Source organism: Myotis daubentonii, chromosome 11 (assembly GCF_963259705.1).
Source record: "Myotis daubentonii chromosome 11, mMyoDau2.1, whole genome shotgun sequence".
In the NCBI taxonomy this organism is placed as follows: Eukaryota; Metazoa; Chordata; class Mammalia; order Chiroptera; family Vespertilionidae; genus Myotis; species Myotis daubentonii.
The window spans coordinates 37,076,906-37,093,776 of record NC_081850.1 but is presented as its reverse complement, the minus strand read 5'-3'; the positions used below and the strand labels follow the sequence as shown (position 1 = coordinate 37,093,776).

General features: G+C 40.6%; 1 protein-coding gene across 4 annotated transcripts in view; it reads left to right on the top strand.

Moving 5' to 3' along the window:
* DOCK8 (dedicator of cytokinesis 8) overlaps window positions 1-16,871 on the top strand; it is a 200,254-nt gene that overhangs the window by 29,444 nt on the left and 153,939 nt on the right. For 2 of the 4 annotated variants that reach the window (XM_059656823.1, XM_059656822.1), the window contains exon 2: window positions 15,231-15,336. The exons of 1 other annotated variant lie outside the window; for it this stretch is intronic. In XM_059656823.1, coding sequence (XP_059512806.1) covers window positions 15,231-15,336 — 106 coding nt within the window. Of the gene's footprint in view, window positions 1-15,230; window positions 15,337-16,670; window positions 16,811-16,871 lie in introns of those variants that run through there. One more of the 4 variants, XM_059656824.1, reaches the window with a different exon arrangement.

Below are 16,871 nucleotides of genomic sequence, written 5' to 3'. Positions count from 1 at the left end.
TTTTTAGAATTTATTTATTTATTTTAATATATTTTTATTGATTTTTTACAGAGAGGAAGGGAGAGGGATAGAGAGTTAGAAACATCGATGAGTGAGAAACATCGATCAGCTGCCTCCTGCATACTGGGGATGTGCCTGCAGCCAAGGTACATGCTGTTGACCGGAATCGAACCTGGGACCCTTCAGTCCGCAGGCCGACGCTCTCTCCACTGAGCCAAACCGGTCAGGGCCAGACACATTCTTAATGTAATAGCCAGACTTATGGCAGAATTTGCGTATCCTCTGTGGTGTGTGGGTGGCTACTAAAGAAGAATTTGGTTGGCAAGATCTCACTGAGGGTTGCCATTCCATTCCACAGTTTGTTACAGATTAAGGTTTGTGAATGAGACCATCCTACTAAACCTTCATGGACTCTGCAGAAAATATGAGGCCAGAAAAGGAATAATTCCCAACTCTTACTATTTGGTTACTGGCCAGTTTGCTGGCTTAGCTGAGGACATGCCTTCTGAAGCAGACCCGGTAGTTATTCCAAATTTACTGTGCAGTTCACCCTACTTACGTGAGCAAATACTACCTTTCTTTTATTTTTTCCCTGAAAAAATTCCTTCTCTTCCTTCTCTCCTCCTTTCTCTTTCTTCTTTCTTAACTTTTGTAATCTAAAGTGCCTTTATCTTGTTTACATGGTGGTGAGGAGGAAAATGTTTACTGAGGTTATCCTGGGAACCTTGACCATACTGCCTTATGAATAAGTCATCCCTCCGCTGAGGAAGTGGGAAATCACAGACAGAGCCACACAGACACAGTTTTTCCAGGTTCCACCGGAGTGAGCCCCAAGTATGTATTATTACCTGAGATTTCCAGGTTGGTTTAGCAGTGACCTAGGTTTCTTAGTCAGATTTTTCAATGGCTTTGAGTTCATGAGGCAGTTGTTGCCTGTTCTCAAGATGTGCTTAGGTGGGCTACACCTGAACCCCCTGGGGTTGTTAAAAATACAGATGCTGGCTGTGCTTTATGAATTTAAAGTCTCATGAATCAGAATTTCTGGAGATGGGGCCCAGAATCTGCATCACTGACCAGTTCCCTAGCTAATCTTATGGATGCTAAAGTCTGAGGCTCACGGCCAGAAGGAAAAGGATTCCAGGACAAGGATGGCAAAGATGGTGTTCAAAGTTTGGCTGAGTTAGCTAGCCTTGTTATTATGTATTAACTTGAAAATCTAGACGTTTCATATTAAAGTTTTCTTTAAAAGAAATATTTTTAAAAAGAAACAGCCTCAGTACATAAAAGGAAAGATTGTCATATATGTTCCCAATTACAAGTATTTTGCATGATTTTCTAGGAGGCTAAAGACAATGTCTTTAGGTCATCCTTATAATTATTTTGAGGCTCTTGACAGTTTTGATTTTAAGATGTATAATAAGGGAGAAATCATCAATTAATAGAGAAAAATTAATTTCTTTATATACAATCTTCACACTTGCCATATATCTTTCAAAAAGTTCCTATAACTTTACCATTCATGCCCTCTAGTCTCTTATAATTTCTCAGTATTAAGAATAATTTATACCACCCAGCCATCATGGCTCAGTGGTTGAGCATCGACCTATGAACACGGAGGTCATGGTTTGATTCCTGGTCAGGGCACATGCCCAGGTTGTGGCCCGATCTCTAGTGGGGGGTGTGCAGGAGGCAACTGCTCAGTGATTCTCTTTCATCATTGATGTTTCTAGCTTTCTCTCCCTCCCTCTACCTTCCTCTCTGAAGTCAATAAAATTATTTTTTAAAAAAGAATAATTTATACCCACTAGTATATATTTTGCAATAAGTATAGTGTTATAATATTTTTATACAATAAATATAGTGTTATCTAATACTCTGTCATTGTAATGTTATGAAAAAAGTACTGCATAAAAAAATCTCTTTCCCTCCAATTAGATGAGCTGATGTTTTTAGCCAGTATTCTTGACAAAAAATACCTCCTTGGTTCATAACTCAGGCCTCACAATTTCACCAAAGCAAATACTACGCTAAAAGCTGTCAACTTGACTAACTGTTTAGTAACTGGAGTGTACTCCCATTTATATTAGGAAGTGATTTAAGATATTTTTTTTTACTTCTGCGTATATCATACTAATATGACCAACAGTACATGATGAGTAAAGGATCTTATTATTGTAACTAGATAGAAATTTTATTAAGGACGCAGCATTAGAATTTTTATGGCAAGTGGTAGGTAGAACACAAAATAAGCCTCTTTCTATCTGATGTCAGCAGGAAAAGTTATTTGCAGAAATGATCAAAGATATGGTGGCTTCCCAGAAAATGTTGTCAGAAGGCTGGGCCTTACTTCCGGAAAAGGATGAGTGTTAAAGTTAAATGAGCGTAAATATGCCTGTCCGGGCAAGGGGGTCAGGGGACAGGGACACTTCGGAGAGGAAGACTTGGTTCCTTAGGTCAGAACACACAGGCTCTGCTTCAGAACCCGACTCGGTCACCCAACTCTTCCCAGCTTCAGTTTCCTTTTCTGTAAAATGGAGATATGACATATCATGGAAGCGCTGTTATGAAAATGTTTTGGCTCTATAGAATGTGCATAACACTTGGAACCTATAAAGATATAAACTTTAGAAGCTTCGGGGAGATTTCCTTTGCTCTGTGAGTGGCTAACTTTGGTTTGTTGAGATGGGATCTGGTTACTTTTCCTTTTTGAATAATTTTCCCTCATTTCAACCATCTCCATCCCTCCCATAAATGCACCAAAAGATTCTCTTGCCTCAGATAACCACTGTCATGAAACACAGAAGTGCCGTGAACTGGAAGATCAGTGGACAGGGCAATGCTTGATACAAAATAATGATGGCAGAAGCTCAGGCATCAAAGCATGCCCTATATAATAAAGAGCTAACATGCTAATTAGACTGAACAGCAGAATGACCATCTGGATGACTGTCCGGATGACCTTCTGGACGAAGCCAGGGCTGTCTAGGGCCAAGCCCCTTGCATGAATTTTGTGCATCAGGCCTCTAGTTCAACTATAAGCTTCTTAAGGGCAGGACTTTGTTTGCTTTCCTCACTGTAAATCGAATGGGTGATGCTCAATACATATTTGTTGAAAGAATAAATCAATGTCAGACTTCTAGGTTTATGTCTCATCTTTCCTTCCTATTCTCCTTAACTAAGAGATTCTCTTCATTCTCCAGCATTCCTAACCTTGCTCTTTTTCCCAAAACATTCCCCCTTCTAGTCTCTATTCCCCCTCACTTTAGAGCTTTTTTGAAAGGAAATAATAGTTAACCATTTATCGCTTAATAATGTAGGAACAGTGCCGTTTCTCTGGTTTAAGAAGCATTGTTTTCACTCTTTAATCTAAAATAAATGTTAAAAGATGGAAATGGTTTGGGACTGGGGAAGAAGGGAATGGGGGAAGTGGTTACTTCTAGGTGAAATAACTATTTGTATAAAGTGGCATACTAAGTAGTAAATGTAAGCGTCATTGAAAGAATGTCTGTTAGAATCTTACTTTTTCAAATTAACGAGCTGGGCAGTGTTAGCTAGGCTGAGGAAGGGTCCGAAGTCTGTGAGCAAGGATGAGAAAAAGGGAAGGCTGGCCAGTAGAGCTGGAATTTGTTTGGTCAAAATAGAGCAGTAGCTCTCAGAGGAGAATGTGTCAGAACTCCCTGAAGGGCTTGTTAAAACACAAATTGCTGGGCCCCACCCCCAAAGTGTAAGATTCAATAGGTCTGGGGTGAGGCCCAAGAAATTGCATTTCTAACAGGGACGCTGACGTTGGTTGGGGACCACACTTTGAGAACCATGGCTGTAAAGGGTGCTCACAAAGATACAGCCAACCTTACAGTCCTTGGCCACTTAGAGGCCACAAGCTGTATTTTCATCGAGGGCCATACAATGGGGCTATTTGTTTTCAGATGCGCTGACCATAGCAGCGAGTTAGCAGCATTTATGTGTCTTGGTGAGGTGGCTTCAGTAAGACTCCGACAGCCTTCTGCTACCCAAGGTGACTGCAGCTCTGGATTAAAAATGCCTTTTACTCTTAGGTAAAATGGGGAGAATATAACTCCCCATTTTACAGTCCTCAACATAGTTTCAGTTGTCCGACACAGGTTGATGCTATGTTCAAGGTCAAAAAACCTTTCTCAGTCGCCTCAATAAGTTCCACAATTTGACAGAGGACACTCACAAAAAGGGAGGGAGTTATAGTCTCCCCATTTTACCTAAGAGTAAAAGGCATTTTTAATCCAGAGCTGCAGTCACCTTGGGTAGCAGAAGGCTGTCGGAGTCTTACTGAAGCCACCTCACCAAGACACATAAATGCTGCTAACTCGCTGCTATGGTCAGCGCATCTGAAAACAAATAGCCCCATTGTATGGCCCTCAATGAAAATACAGCTTGTGGCCTCTAAGTGGCCAAGGAGCTGGCCAGCCCAGGACAAATAACTTAGATAAATCACAAACCAGAGTAGAGAAACAAGGTGCTCTTCATCAGTAGCACCCAGCAATGTTTGTTGAGTTTAATTGAGCCCAGGTAGATCAGGAAGTGGGTATAAGAGCTCAAAGTATGCTGAGAACACAGTTTTATTTAGAAATCCCAGGAAGAGACCTGGAAACAAAATAGTAATGTTGAAAGGAGCCCTCAAGTGACTCTTAGGATGTTCAAGCTCATTCCTGTGTCTCAACAGAAGAATTTACATTACTCAGAAAGCAGACAGCATTGTAGGTTAAAATGTGTGTATGTGTGTGTGTGTGTGTGTGTGTGTGTGTGTGTGTGTGTACATGATTTCTGTCATAAAATTATGGCAACCACAGCACCATTTGAAGAAAGAAAAGAGAATAGGGAAAAAAAAACCACACACACACATACACACACACACACACACACACTTACCCTGCCTCTCTAACAGAACTGTGAATAGTATTTTCTTCTAGTGCAGCGGTTCTCAACCTGTGAGTTGCAACCCCTTTGGGGGTCGAACGACTCTTTCACAGGGGTCGCCTAAGACCATCAGAAAACACATATATAATTCCATATTGTTTTTGTGATTAATTACTATGCTTTAATTATGTTCAATTTATAACAATGAAATTGGGGGTCACCACAACATGAGGAACTATATTAAAGGGTCGCGGCATTAGGAATGTTGAGAACCACTGTTCTAGTGGTTTCCCTTCTATAGATTTTTAATAGTGTGCTTAGATTTAAATACAATTTTTTAAGTTTATATAATCATAGTGACTAAGAACATGGTCTTTGAAGTCAGATAGCTTGGGTTCAAATCCTGACTCCGGACACTTCCAGCCCTGAGTTTTGCCTTTGTCGAATGGGGAAGATAAACTTGGTCCATAGTGTTGCTGTGAGGATTCAGTGAAATAGTGCACATCAGATGCTCAGCACGGGGCCAGAGCAGTGTAAGCACTCAGTGAATACTAGCATGGTTTCCTGTTCCCACTGAAACGCTATTCGAATCTTCCGCAATCCTAATCATTGGGAAGGTTTTCCTCGACATCCGGAAGCACACCTATTTTCATTTCATGAGTTTGGTAAATTTCATTCCACAGATTCTTCTGTGGTTCAAGATGCTGCTTTCAAGATCATTGGTCAGCTTGTTGAGAGCTCTTATGACCCGCGTTTTCCTCAGAGATTGAACTCGTCAGAGAGGAGTCAAAGCCAAAATGTGTGGATGATCATTTGTTTTGAGAGGTTGGTTTATTTGCTCTTTAGCTAGGTTGTGTGGTTTTGCTCCAAGACCACAGGTTCTAACCGCACCATCGTGCAGCCATCTACATGGTGGGGTGCTAGGGAGATGGGTGAGAAACCACAGCTGGAGAGGTAGAGATCTCTCACAAAGTCCTTTTTGCCTGGTGTTACTAGAGCTCACCATCTTTCTTTTGGTCGTTTTTGCATAACTTTTTTCACCACTTTGTAAACAGTTTATCTAGGCATTTACCCAAGAGAAATGAGAGAATATGTCCGTATAAAGACTTGCACAGGACTGTTTTATAGCAGCTTTATTTGTAATAGCCAAAAACATGGACAATCTGTTATTAAGTAAAGTATGTCTCCTGTAAATAGCAAAGTTTTTTAATGTAATTTGGTGATTTTTCCCTTATTGGAGAATTTATGTGTTTACATTTAATACTAGGGGCCTAGTGCATTTTAATATGATCACTGCTAAATTTCAATTTAAACATATAATCTTACCATGTTTTTTTTTCCAATCTGTCTATTGTTTCTATAAAGATTACAACAACACATAATCAACTTATTAGAGTTGTAATATTAATTGGTACTTTTACCATTTCCAAAACAGTGTAAGAACTTTAGAACATCTGAACTCCGTTTACCCCTCTCACCTTTTGTGTTGTTGATGTATATTTTAAACTCTGCATTATTATTATTATTATTATTTGTATAGTCACTGTCACTGAGATTTACTTATGTACTTACCCTGTTGGCATATTTCATTGTTTTCAGCACTCTGTGCTTCCTTCTAGGATCATTGTCTCCTGCCTGAAAAGTCTCTTTACTCTTCTTTTAGTATGGCTCTGCTTGTAATAAATTCTCTCACCTTTGTTTATCTGATGAAGCGTTTATCCTTTACTAATGAAGGGTATTTGCACTGGGTGGAAAAGTCTAGATTGGTAGTTTTCTTTCAGCAGTTTAAAGATGTCATTGTATTGGTTTTTGGATTTCACCTTTTTAAATGTGAAATCACTTATTAGTCTTATTATTACACTTTGAAGTAATATGTCTCTAATATGTCTTTGAAGGTAATGTGTCTTTCCCACAGATTTTTTTAAGAACATTTAAATTTTCTCTTTCCGTTTTACTGTGATGTGTCTAGGTTGATTTTCTATATTGATTCTGAAGGGCATTTGTAGAGCTTTATGAATCTGCATCTTTGGTATTTTTTTGTCAACAATATTTCTTTAAGTATTCCTTCTGTTCCTGTTTTGTCTCTCCTCGTTTTGGACTTCAGTTTACATATGTTAGTGCCGTTTCTTTATTCTCAACACATTTTTCTGAAGAAACCCTTTTTTCTTTAAACAGTTAAAACAAAAAGCACTCGACATTTACAGGTGCTCTTTTAGGTCAGTGGTTCTCAACCTTGGCTGCACATTAGAATCACCTGGGAATCTTTTTTAAATCCTGATTTCTGGGCCTCATCCTCCGGAAATTCTGTTTCTTCGTTATGGGGTGAGGCCACAACATTAGTAACAAAGAAACAGAATTTCCAGAGGATGAGACCCAGAAATAAGGACTTCAAAAAGATTCCCAGGTGATTCTAATGTGCAGCCAAGGTTGAGAACCACTGTTTCAGGTGATTATGCTGCCACATCAGTGGATGGTGATGATGTCCGGAGAGAAACTAACTTACATCATGATAAGTAAGGACCGGGAAGAGTGGGTGCCTTACAGAGGCATGAAGACATTGAGTAATCCTCCTCTAGGCTTGCTGTGGGACCCTGCCAACACTTAAGTCATCTAATAAAAACACTTCTGTGTTCAGAGGAATTTTCCAAGTGAAAGAGATTTGGGATTCCTCCCACGTGAGGAAGAAACGTAAATTCTCCAGCTTGTTTATCAGGAGCACATGTCTCTTTGTAATCATGTTTCCACCTGTCAAATCATCTTTATGGAAGTTGTACATGTATGGCATGTCTCTTTACGAGAAGGGATGGAAAATATAAGACAATCTCAAGCTGAAATATCTATTACAAAGCCTCAGGCTGGTAAACTTCTGAGGAATTCATTCAAAACTTCATTGCTCCCCTTGTTGGAGTGGCTCAGTTGGTTGGAGTGTCTTCCCGTGCACGGAAAGGCTGCAGGTTGGATTCCCGATCAGGGCATGTACCTGGATTTCAGGTTCAGTGCCCGGTTGGGGCATTGAAGGCAATTGATTGATGTTTCTCTCACATCAATGTTTTTCTCTCTCTCTCTCTCTCTCTCTCTCTCTCTCTCTCTCTCTCTCTCTCAGCATGTCTTCAGGTGAGGATTTAAAAGAGACTTCATTGCTCAAAACATGTATGCATGTATTTATATGCAAGGATAGAGATATATATGTGAATAGATATAATATGCATCATATAATATTATATACTAGGGGCCCGGTGCACGAAATTCGTGCACAGATAGGGTCCCTAGGCCTGGTGGGCGATCAGGGCTGATCTGTAGGGCTACCAGCGGGGTGATCGGGGGCCCCCACTCACACCCGCCTTGGCTGGCCTGGTGCCACCTGCTGGCCAACCCCCCCCCCCCCCGCCGCTGTTCGGGGCCTGTGGGCTGGGGGCAGCTCCTGCATTGAGCGTCTGCCCCTGGTGGTCAGTGCGCATCCTAGCGACTGGTCATTCCTCCGGTCATTCCACTGTTCAGTCAATTTGCATATTAGAGTTTTATATAGATATATAATACATATATAAAATTTGCTTCAGAAATTCATTTCATAGCCTTTTAAATGTACAGGTGTACTTTACTACAAGTATCTGAGGATACACCTCAGACAAAGCCTTAGATCATTTCTATGTGGTCAACTCCAGGAACTACTCACCTGTGTTTCTGGACCTTATACATGCCATACACTGTGATCCAACCCAGTGCTATTGACATCATTCAGAGCTACATACAACAAATTTTAAAATCATTATTTTTTTTTTAATACTACACTGCCCTAACTATAATTCAGGAAGTTTGGGGGTAATATTCTTTCACTGCTTACTTGGTCTGAATCATTTCTAGTCTTGAACAATGGCTATTTTGTAAAGTTCAATTATACCATGTGTTTGTGGCTACATATGCCACCCACAAATGTCCATAATTATTATTTATTACTAGCTATGTACTTTATACTTTGTATTTGTTGAGTGTTTTACAGTCAGGTATTAGTTACTAAGAGTAAATTATATGTTTGCTTTTCTTTATTCTACCCCTTTCACTGTTATTTAATACATGTCAGATTCAGGAAAACCCTAACTTCTTTAAATACTTATAGACAAAGGTTTTCTCTTCAATCAGCTTTATAATCCTTCCAGCCACATTGGCTGCTGACCGTACCAGCATAGTGAGAGAATTTTCTCTCAGAGATGAAAGCCAGAGCGAAGCCTTCCGGTGCTTGGTTTCCTAGCACAGCTGCTGGTGTAGATCATGCTGCTGATTGTTCCGCCGGGAGATTCTTGAGCATCTTTGCCAGTTAGAGCTGGAAGGCTGCCCATCCAGGAGGTCATGTAGCCCAGTTACATGTAATGAACCTAAGATGCAGCCTGGTTAACGAATGTACTGAACTCAAATAGCTGGCAACTGTCAGAGCTCTGGACTAATTCTCCTTCTTTTTCTTTGCTCTTTTCCCTATCTCTGTTGTAAAGAATTGGGGCAGCCAGGTGGTTAAAATACTTAAAGAAGGAGTATGGAAACCTAATGTCTAGATGTCAAGAAATGTTTTTTGTTTTTTTAATGCTTGAAATGCATTGTCTTCTTTTCCATCACGTTGGCTCCTTCTCATTTTTTTTCCTTTAAAATATGGTTCAAAAGTCTTCTTATCCCAGAAGCCTCCTGATCATTCCTGGGCTGAATTAGTAACTTCCTCCTCATAACTTAAAAGGCACTGCACATTCCTACATTATAATACTTAGTATATTGTGTTATAACTGTGTTCAATTCACCATCTGTCTTCCTCCTTCCCACCCACTGGACTGAGCTTCCGGGAGCAGCAATAGTATCTTCTTGAACTTCAGTCCCTAGCACTTGGCAAAGAGCTGGGCGTTTTGTGTGCCCTCCATGTTTTATGAATGAATGAATGAACCAACTATACTCTCATAGTCTTGCACTATCAGTGAATGTTATACTTTATTGGACATATAAGTCACCCGGAGTTTCCAGACCACACCACAGAGATGCTGATTCAGGATTGGGGTAATGTTGAGGAATCTGCATTTTTATTAAGAAGCTGATGACTTTGATGCAAATGGTCCGTAGGCCACACTTGACAAGCTCTGCTCTCTCATTAGTTCCGCTGGTACTTATATATCCCGATTATCTGTCATCTAAATAAACCCATAGAGCTTCACTATCCACCCCCTTCCACCATTTTGACTCCTGAATAGAGGTACAGTAAACCCTCAATTTTGCGGACGTCGATTGAACGAACTTCTGATTTAGCAGACAAAATTTCCAGTCCATATTTCATATGTGAACAATAACACTCTGTTAATTTTAAAATGCTTTTAACCAAGATTTGCTTATAATTAAATTAACAGGTTTTTTTGTTGTTTTGTTTTGCACTCACTGTTATTTTTAATAAATTTTAGTGAATGGGCCATATGTTGGGGAAAAAACACTGTAGTAATTTCACTGATATAAATAAATATCACATGTCTACAAATATAGTCTACATATTTAAAGCCAAGAGTCACAAAACAGTGTTCGGGGAATGCTGATCACACCGCATTGTGTGGTAATTGGTTTCTGCAGCCATTGTAATGCCTGCCTGGGATGTTCCCAGGTGACCTCAGCCATGCCCCAGCCATGTGTATTTGTTTACTCTAAGTGACTGGTGAATGCACGCATTTACCAGTCCTATTCAGTATGAATTTCAAGTCACAGTAATACATATAGAAGACTTTTCTGTGAAATTAAACTTTTCATACATACTCAATTTTAATCACACAGATGTGTCTACATAAGTAAAAACAGGTAAACTAATTTGTCAATTTTTAACAAATGCATTTGGAAAACCTACTTTATTATATAACGGATTTTCGGCTTTAACAGACACCCCCTCACCTGAATTAGTCCATTATATCGAGGTTTTACTGTGTCAACATTTTAAACAAACTCCAAGCATCTTCCCAATTAAATTAGTAAAAATAAAGATAATATGTGTACAGCATTTTGAGTAATTAGAAGAAGAGTATCTTAGTTCATCAGGGAAATATTATCATAATATAATCTAGCATCATGAGAATTACATTAGATATGTTGGATTCGGTTTGAGACTTAAATGCAAAGGAAATAAAACGCACACGCAATGCCTGTGTGGACAGCCTGCATGAGCTCTCGCCCTGGCTGAGTTCTCTTGTTTGTGTAGGCAGGCTTTCCCTTTCACTGGGGCTGGCCTAGAGAAGAGAGTTGCTTTAGACACTGAGGTGCTAGGTGCTCTTTTGAGAATGAAGCTCCATATTAGTAAACCTAATGGCTGATGTTTACATGTTTTAAAAAATCTCAACTGGTACATGTGTGCCTGCACCTAACTATATGTATGCATTTTTTAAAATTATGAACTTAAGCAACTTTGCAGGAAAAAGAACTGAATGGGTAGTTATTAAACTGCCTTTATATAACTATCCAAAAGGATTTCTCATCCTTGTGGAATATTTACACATATATTAAAAAGTATATCTATTCAGTTCCACATATTACTTTTTACTTGTAATTTATTTTGTATGCACATGTCCACGGGTCAACCTAATTCATATTTTTTGTTATTTTAAATGGTAAAATCATATTTCATCTATTTTATTCTATTATTTACTTAGTGTTCTGCCAGGGTTGGCTGTTTTAGTTATTTTCAAAGATTTGCTACCATATACAGAGTTCTTATGCTCATTTCTGCTCAAATTATGTTTTTGGTTGTATGAATTCCATTGTGCATATTCTCCAAAGTGAAAGAATTAGAAGGAAGAGTAATGACAGTTTTATAGTTCTTATTGCATATTATAGTATTGCTTTCTGGAGACACTGAACCCATATACAACCCACAGGGGTGTGGGCCATGCTGCTTTTCCCACAGCCTGACCAATATGTAATTTCATCATTCCAGCCTATTTTTGCTAGTTTAATGTGAGCATAGGGCCTCTCCAGAAATATTTTATTTTGAAGTTCTTTAAGTGATGCAAGGCAATTCTTTTCCATGTGGGATAATTAACTGTTTTCATTTTAAGGACAAACAATTCACCTCCTATTGACTGTTTCGGAGGGACCGGCATAACAACCTTTTGTAGAATTGATTCTGTAGAACTAGGACCCTTAGGTACTGGCCAGGCTCCACCTGTTAGGGAGGAGCAGTTGTATAGATCTGAATTAGAAAACGTAGGTGAAGGGCTGCCGCAGAAGTGCCAGCTCACTCTGTTTCAGGAAGATTGGAGAGCAGGAACATTATAATTTCACGATGAAGAAAAGCACTGAGGCTTTGGCTTAGGATAACAGATTTCACCTCAAAATGAATGCAAAAACCTGTCCCTCCTGCTATTCCATGATATCCTCACACAATGCCACTTCCTTTCCTGAACATTTTCAGATATCCCCATTTCAAGGAGACCCCTGGTCTACGACAGGAAGGACTTTAGAATGGCCAAGACACTCACCTGGGCTATTTGAGAGGTCTTGCGGGGAGGACCTGGAGACAAGTCGCAGGAGCAGTCAGTCCCGTCTGTGGAAAGTCGACTCGGATATAAAATAGTGCCTTTGCTCATTGTCTCAGCATTCTGTGACTGTGGTCATCTTCTGTGTAAGCAAATAAATGCTTGCCATGCTGGTGTGGGTTTCTGTGGTGCCAAACACAAGATAGAATGTTATTTATGTAAGACAGGCCTTTTGTTTTGGACAGTGGTCTAATCTGTTGATCTTTTTAGAAATTGGTGACTGTCCAACTTGTAATGAAAATCAACCTCTTGAGCACTTGGGATCAAAATATGTACTTTTCCTTTATTCCCGGCTGTCATGCTAAATTGGACATTTCTTGCTTTCACTCTTGTTTCCATAGAATGCTTACACACACAGACACATTTATGTCTCTATCTTTATCAATCTGTGCCTACCTATCTATCTGCTTTATTTGGAAATAATTCACACACCACACAATTTACCCATTTAACATGTATAATTCAGTGGATTTTATTATATTCACAGAGTTGGCATCCATAACCACAGTCAATTTTAGAACATTCTGTATCCCCCCCACAAAGAAACCTCAGTTCCATTAGAAGTCACTCTCTATTTGCCTCCAACCCTCCCAGTCCTAGGCAACTAGGGCTTATTCTGGACATTTCATATAAAGAATCATATAATATGTGATCTTTTGGTTTAGCTTCTTTCACTTTGCATATTTTTTTCAGGGTTCATCCGTGTTGTCGTATATATTAGGTTTCCCCCCCTTTTTTATTGCTGAATAATGCTTCATTGTCTGATAGACCACATTTTGTTTGGTCATTTAAGATGATGGGTTGTTTCCACTTTGGGCTACTATGAATGACTAATAAAACATGTATATGTTTCCATGTGGAAGAATGTTTTCAGGTTTCTTGGATATATGCCTAGGAGTGCTGAGATGTAGGAGAACTGTTTAACTTTTTGAGCAACTGCCCAACTGGTTTCCAAAGCAGCTTCCCCATTTTACATCCTCACCCACAATGTACGAGGGCTTCAGTTTCTCCATATCCTCACCAACATTTGTTCTTGCCCATCTCTTTTGTCATAGCCATCCTAGTGGTTGTGAAGTGACATCTCCTTGTGGTTTTGACTTGCACGTCCCTGATGGCTAATAGAATACTTACTCCTTATGTTAGTATTCTTCTTATACTTTTATAAAAATAAATATGTTTCAAGAAATTAAAAAGGGCAAGGAATATGAGCGGCTATAACTTCCTCTTGGGTTTCACACATCATCCCATCAGAATGGAAGGGACCTCCACTGCCATGAGTGTGCTCCAGCCATTTTCTTCCTTCTTGTATCCGTTGATCATTCAGAGCATGGGGAAGCAGAGACCATTGTCCTCTGTTGGGTAATGTCCTGTGTTGGGTAATGTGCCCACCCCTTGGGTTTGTAGTTATGAGTAGGACTAGACAATGTACACCAGGAGTGTACAAGTCCTGAAAGGAAATTGAAGTACTTTTGAGGTGGGAGACTGGGTGCCACGGGTGGGACCAGAACACGTTTCCTGCTTCTCTGGGTGAACTGCATCGCCAAGGTTGGAAGCCACAGAGACCTTGTCAGAAACCTCACTAATGATGTCAGAAACCTGTGCTATGCCCTACCACATATTATAGTGAAGAACACATATTAAGCTTTATTCATAATATTTCAAAATGATACAATTTTAAATGTACATATTCCCATTTGAAACACAGCATTTTCAAATACATGATCTCATCGATCCTCAATAGTCTGTTAGTTTCTCGTTATAGTCTGTGGTGGCCTCGTGGTTTAAGTACATGCTTGTGAGCGAGCCTCAGAATCCAACCACCAACTGATTTCCTGAGAACATGTGTTCTGAGCTCCAAACAAAGGACGAACAAATGCCCAAATGTCAACCTGCCCCTAAGCCAGCATCTCACTGCTCGGCAGGCTCATGCCAGCAGGTTGCGTGGAGAATAGAGAACAACTCTCATGTGCTCCATCCGGCCACCAGGGATGCTGACTGAGTGCTCGGCAATGTCAGGATGGGTGACTGGAAGGATCTAGCACTAGGAGCAGTGTGGAAAATAGGCAGTCCTCTGGATTTCAGACACCACCTCAGGTGCCTCGGGAGGTAGGAATGTTCATATCACAGTTCTCTAGCGTTTTCTGCTACAGCAGAAGGTGACCAGAAGGGTTTCACTGCTGTAAAGGAGAATGACCGGATCAAAACGACAGCTGGGGGTTTGAAGGACTCTGGTCAGAGACAGATGTCCTCACAGGGAGCCGACGCCTCTGAATGGCCTGGGAAGGAGCCGCGTGCCCTGCACCCTTTCCTCGGGCTTCAAGCTCATCTTCCTCCTCCTGCTGTCATCCTTCCAGTCCTGGGCAGAAGCCACGATGGTGGGCGTCCTGGCCTCTGTGAACTTCTCAAGGGTATATATCAGTGATGGCGAACCTTTTGAGCTCGGCGTGTCAGCATTTTGAAAAACCCTAACTTAACTCTGGTGCCGTGTCACACATAGAAATGTTTTGATATTTGCAACCATAGTAAAACAAAGACTTGTATTTTTGATATTTATTTTATATATTTAAATGCCATTTAACGAAGAAAAATCAACCAAAAAAGTGAGTGTCACAGGTTCGCCATCACTGGTATATATTGTCACACAGAAGTCCACCCACGGGCCGCTGTGGACATTGTAGTCAGTCCTGCCGGTTGCCCAGCCAATGCAGAAATTTTATAGGATGCCATCAAAGATTGTATCTATAACTGTGATGATTTTAAAAAAATAATCACTTCATTTAGATTTTTCTATTTTAACCCAAGGTATTCTTCAGCGGAAATAAGGAAACAGTTTACTCTCCCACCAAACCTTGGCCAGTACCATCGACAAAGCATAAGCACCTCCGCTGGCTTCCCCTCTCTTCAACTAGTAAGTATGAGCTACAGCTTTGCTTAGAGGACGGTCACGCGCAGAAGCGCCCAGCGAAGGCTTTCTGCCTCGCCTCTCCTGAGGTCTCCCCACTGCTACCTTCCACTTCCAACCACCAGTGCCTAGTTTTTAACATCTGACAATTTCCCTCTCTTCCTCCCTCAAGTAGGGCTTAGGGCGCAAAATGGGTTGTGGTTCTGACGTCCCTGGACTTAGTGGACTTCCAGGCTGTGATTTCACCCACATTGTAATTCATATTGTAGGGAGGCAGAGGATTGGCCTTGGGAGCTTGCTACCGTTCATAACATGCTTTTATTGGGGGAGAATGTATTCCAAAACCTGAAAAGCCAAGTTGCAAACCTTAGTTTTTTAAAATAGTTTTCTCGGAAGTATAATTTACATACAATAGCATTCACTCATTTTTAATGTACAGTTTGATGAATTTGGCCAATTTATTGTTATTTAACCTCTACTCAATCAAGAGTCCCCATCATGGCCCCTTTTCGGTCTGTCTCCTCTCCCAGACCTCAGTTCTAGCCCTAGGCCATCACTGATCCACTTCCGTCTTCATAATGTTGCCTTATCTGGAACTTCATATAATTGGAATCAATTCAAACCCCCATTTTAAACACACACACTCTCCCTACATATGGTGCCTGGTTGGTACTGGAAATCTCAGGGGGGGCACTTTGAAAAAGTGTATGATTGTCTAACCACTATGCTATACACCTGAAACCAATGCAACATCATATTGAAAGTTAACTGTAATTGGAAAACAAAACAAAACACCTAAAAAATTTATTTTTTTAAAAACCAGCTGAAACCGGTTTGGCTCAGTGGGTAGAGAGTCGGCCTGTCGGCCTGCGGACTGAAGGGTCCCGGGTTCGGTTCCGGTCAAGGGCATGTACCTGGGTTGTGGGCACATCCCCAGTGGGAGAAGTGCAGGAGGCAGCTGATCGATGTTTCTCTCTCATCGATGTTTCTGACTCTCTATCTCTCTCCCTTCCTCTCTGTAAAAAGTCAATAAAATATATTTAAAAAACAAAACAAAACAAAACAAAAAAACCCCCAAACACTCCCCCTTCTAAGTTGAAGGTTGCCTGCATGTTTCACACCAATGGTTGAGCGTGCCTTTGTGTGTTCTATTATTTGAGGACTAAATGCCAGACGTGCGCTAAGTAGGATGCATCTGACTTAAGTGAGATGGTTTGTCAAACCCGAAGGAGCCTCACTTCCTCTGTGAGAGCTGCAGCCTCCCCTGGCCTCACTTCCTCAGGCGCGGGCAGCGCAGTGCACTTTTTTGCTTGTTCTGGCGGTTAGCCTGCGGAGGTTAGGTTTATTTTTTGTTGCTCACTTATTACTTCAAAACCACTTCTGCTCTTAGAAATTTTGTAACCTTCCACTCACAGTTTCCTGTGGCTGCCATCTTGTCTCCTGTAACAATTTACACGCGACTCACTGTGTGTCCTTAAAGGTATGTTTACTGGAGTGCTTGGTGGTTATTTCAGAGGGGTAACTTGTGTGTTGTGTCACTG